General features: G+C 45.6%; 1 protein-coding gene across 2 annotated transcripts in view; it reads left to right on the top strand.

Moving 5' to 3' along the window:
• traf7 (TNF receptor-associated factor 7) overlaps positions 1-2,892 on the top strand; it is a 17,737-nt gene extending 14,845 nt beyond the window's left edge. For both annotated transcript variants that reach the window (XM_005749989.1, XM_005749990.1), the window contains exons 21-22: positions 844-963; positions 1,169-2,892. In XM_005749989.1, the coding sequence (XP_005750046.1) occupies positions 844-963; positions 1,169-1,183 (135 nt within the window). In that variant the 3' untranslated portion in view covers positions 1,184-2,892. The remainder of the gene's footprint in view (positions 1-843; positions 964-1,168) is intronic.
• Positions 2,893-3,339: the final 447 nt, after the last annotated feature.

The following is a 3,339-nucleotide window of genomic DNA, read 5'->3' on the forward strand; positions in this document are numbered from 1 at the left end:
GTGTCGAGCTGGATGCATTTTAGTGCATGGTGTCATTAGACAGGATTACAGTAGTTTGACATCTTGTCACATATTTTCCTCCCACTCTCGTATCCGTTTGTTTAGCTTAAGTCAAAAAATGAAAGTGGACACAACCATCTTAACCCTGTGCTCAGCTGATGAGCGTCCCTGTCAGCGACGCCGCCTACATGATACAACAGCTGCCGCTCAGAAAAACACATTTTCGTCCCAAAGATGTTAATAACGATGTAATAAATATATACAAGGCTGTGATTGGGATGGGCGGAGCCTGAGTGAGTTCACATGAAAGGAAACGAGATTGCCTGGTGTGGAAACAGGATGTTGTAGAGGGTGACGGGCTGTGACGGACATGGTGGTGGTGGGGTAGTTCACACTGTTGTCAGTAGTTTCTAACTTGATTTTTATTCGGTGGTTAAAGGGACGTGACACGAGCACTGTGGTTTATCGTAGTGGAACTAGTTTCAGTGCTCTGAGCAGCTGAAAGTTTTGTTTCATATAACAAGCACACTTATCTTTGTAGGATGTGAGCAGATCATTGATTAACAGGATCAGATCACAGATGGTTTTTATTTATTTTTAATCTGAGTCGTCTGTGGTCGGTTTACTAGTGGGCGGGTGTTCTTGACACCACTGGCCCCCACCTGACCTAAATCCAACAGAGCATCTGTGGGACGTTCTGCTTTGGTCCGTCTGACGCTGTCAGGTTGCACCTCACTCAGCGCTGTCCCGGGAATTCCTGACGACACCATCCCATCATCTCATCCTACCAGTCCCGCTGTGCAGGGCCAGACATGACAGCAGCGCTGCGTTTGTGTGTTGTAGGTGTGGAGCATGGACAACATGATCTGCACCCAGACTCTGCTGAGACACCAGGGCAGTGTAACAGCGCTCGCCGTTTCCAGAGGGCGCCTCTTCTCCGGAGCTGTCGACAGCACCGTCAAGGTACGACAGATCGCCCCCACCCTTAAATCTGAGCTCAACCCACCCGCTGCATCAGCGGTTCACCTTGTCACCTTTTTCTGCTTATACCAGCATCTTGTGCGTTTTCAAAACAAGATTATTAGAAATATTTCTTTTTTCATTCTGAAAGCCGATGTATCCCTGTGCGCGTCTCCTGTCTTACTGTGTCTTTTCCCGTCTCCCTCAGGTGTGGACTTGCTAAACGGTCCGTTGGCTCCACAGGCGTCCAGCCCACTTCACCTCCCGTTAACGTTTCCGCGCAGTTCCCGCCTCAGCACGCATTTCTTTGATTGTGATTTACACACTCCTTAGTGGCCTCATCCACCTGTGCATTACAGGGCACAGCGAGACAAAGCTGCCTTACGGTTGCACCACACTGGACTGACTGGACGCTGCACATTAACCCGAGGTGTGGAGAGGACTGCGGCTGTGCTTTTTTCACACAGTCGACGGTGCTGCCGGCTTCCTGCAGACGAACTTCACCCATGATACCCAACACATACTGTTTAAAGGCTGGCTTCACTACCCTGGGTGGACCCCGTGCAGATACCGTATGTTTATTACGTCATCGATGATTTAAGCTTGTATAAGTGAGCAAAAGGCGTTCTTCTGGGCAAAGGCCTTCATCCACGGCGTCACGACTCCGAATGTTTCATTTTAATCATTTTGACAAACCCTCTGCCTGGTTAGCTAACCGGGAGCACTCCACGTGTCAACCTCGTCCAGCAGCTGTTTGTCCAAAGTGCCAGCTAACATTCTCAAGAGTTTGAATCCTGTTTAAAAAAGAAAAAAGGTAAATTGATTCTTAATTAAATATCAGTTTATTTCTGTTAAACAGTGAAATGTTTATGGCAGTGTGTGCAATAAAAATATATTTATGAATGATATAGTATTATGTACAGAATCAGAGCTGATAAATCACATCAACCAGATGTTGGGCTGACACCTGAGCCACATGTTGGTGTTTCAGGGCCACAGCAGCACTTTTGTTAATCCAGCCTGCACATTTTTCCTTTTTTAAATGTCGACTTTTCTCCTCAAACTAGCTTCACTGATTTCTCAACGATGCACCTCGAGGTAAAAACTCAGCCGGGTAGTGCACACCATTCTGCTGCTTACACTCCGTTCACACTCCATCAGATAACTGATCTCAGAGCGAGTAGCTCCATAAATCAATTTCTAAGCAGTCCAAGATAAAAGCGTCTCCCTTTCAGCTGAAGCGTCACGTTGGTGGTCGCCCAGTCCAGTGTTGTGAAACCAGCCTTTCGAAAAACACTTTTTAACGCAGCAAAGACTTTTAAGAGAAAGATCTATAGATTTAGAGTTTTACATTTGTGCCATGATGGAGATGTATTGAGATGTATTGAGAGCAACTCGACGGTTGTAAAGTCGTGTAAGATAACAGAGAGGACGACTCACCCCGGCCTGCAGGGCGGAGCGAGAAGGACGACCTGCGTGCATGCACGTGCCTGTTATTGTCTATACATGAGTGTTTCAATGAGTGCCATATGTGTGGATGAAAAATAAGGAACAGCTGTAATGATGCCTTTTCCTCTCCTCTGTATGTCCCTCCCTCCTCTCTGACCACAGAGTAACACAAACAGTTACTGCAGTTAACATTAACTCCCCGACGAAAAGGCGCCTGTGCTTTGCTAAATGATGTGTAAGGACCCATATTGGGTTGACAGTACAGCAGAAGGGTTGAAAGATTCTTGTGATAGTCGGTGAGATTCAGAGACTAAATCCGAGTTTCACGGGTGTTTAATAGTTTGGCTGCAGCCTCGTGAGGGAGGCAGAGGAAGGGAAGAGAGGAAGCATCTTCACTGGTCACACTTTAAGTGATTTCTTGTATACTTGTAATCATGTAAGCCTAAGTTGATCGTTGATCAATAAAAGTGTTGTACACTTGGAGAAGCGTTCGTCTGATTTATTTGATGAAAGAAAGCACCAAAGGACTTGAGGAGGAAATGATCGGAATCCTTTTGGAACGTAGCGTATCATCATCTTTCATCTGTTGCTAAATTAAATGAAAAACTTGGGTTTAATGTAAACTGCTGTTCTGTGTTTTGCGGCAACACTTTTTGTTAGAGTCGTAACTAGAGCAGGAAGGGAGACTGTGACCACGTATCAGATTGGGGTCATTTCTCGTTGGTCTAAGACCATGAGAGTGTTCACCAGCAGAGGTGTGATGTTGAGCAGGCTGCCTGTTTAGCTGTTTTCGCTGTAAAAGTGTCATAAAATCAGCCGTTTTTCAGGACTACTTCTTCCAACATGTGGTAGTTGCTTTTGCTTTACTGTCATCAGGGACTAATAACAGCAAAACACAAATGAAATTAAAACTTTTACAGTTTTTACTGA

The sequence above is a fragment of the Pundamilia nyererei genome, unplaced genomic scaffold (assembly GCF_000239375.1).
Source record: "Pundamilia nyererei isolate P.nyererei 1_Seehausen unplaced genomic scaffold, PunNye1.0 scaffold00259, whole genome shotgun sequence".
In the NCBI taxonomy this organism is placed as follows: Eukaryota; Metazoa; Chordata; class Actinopteri; order Cichliformes; family Cichlidae; genus Pundamilia; species Pundamilia nyererei.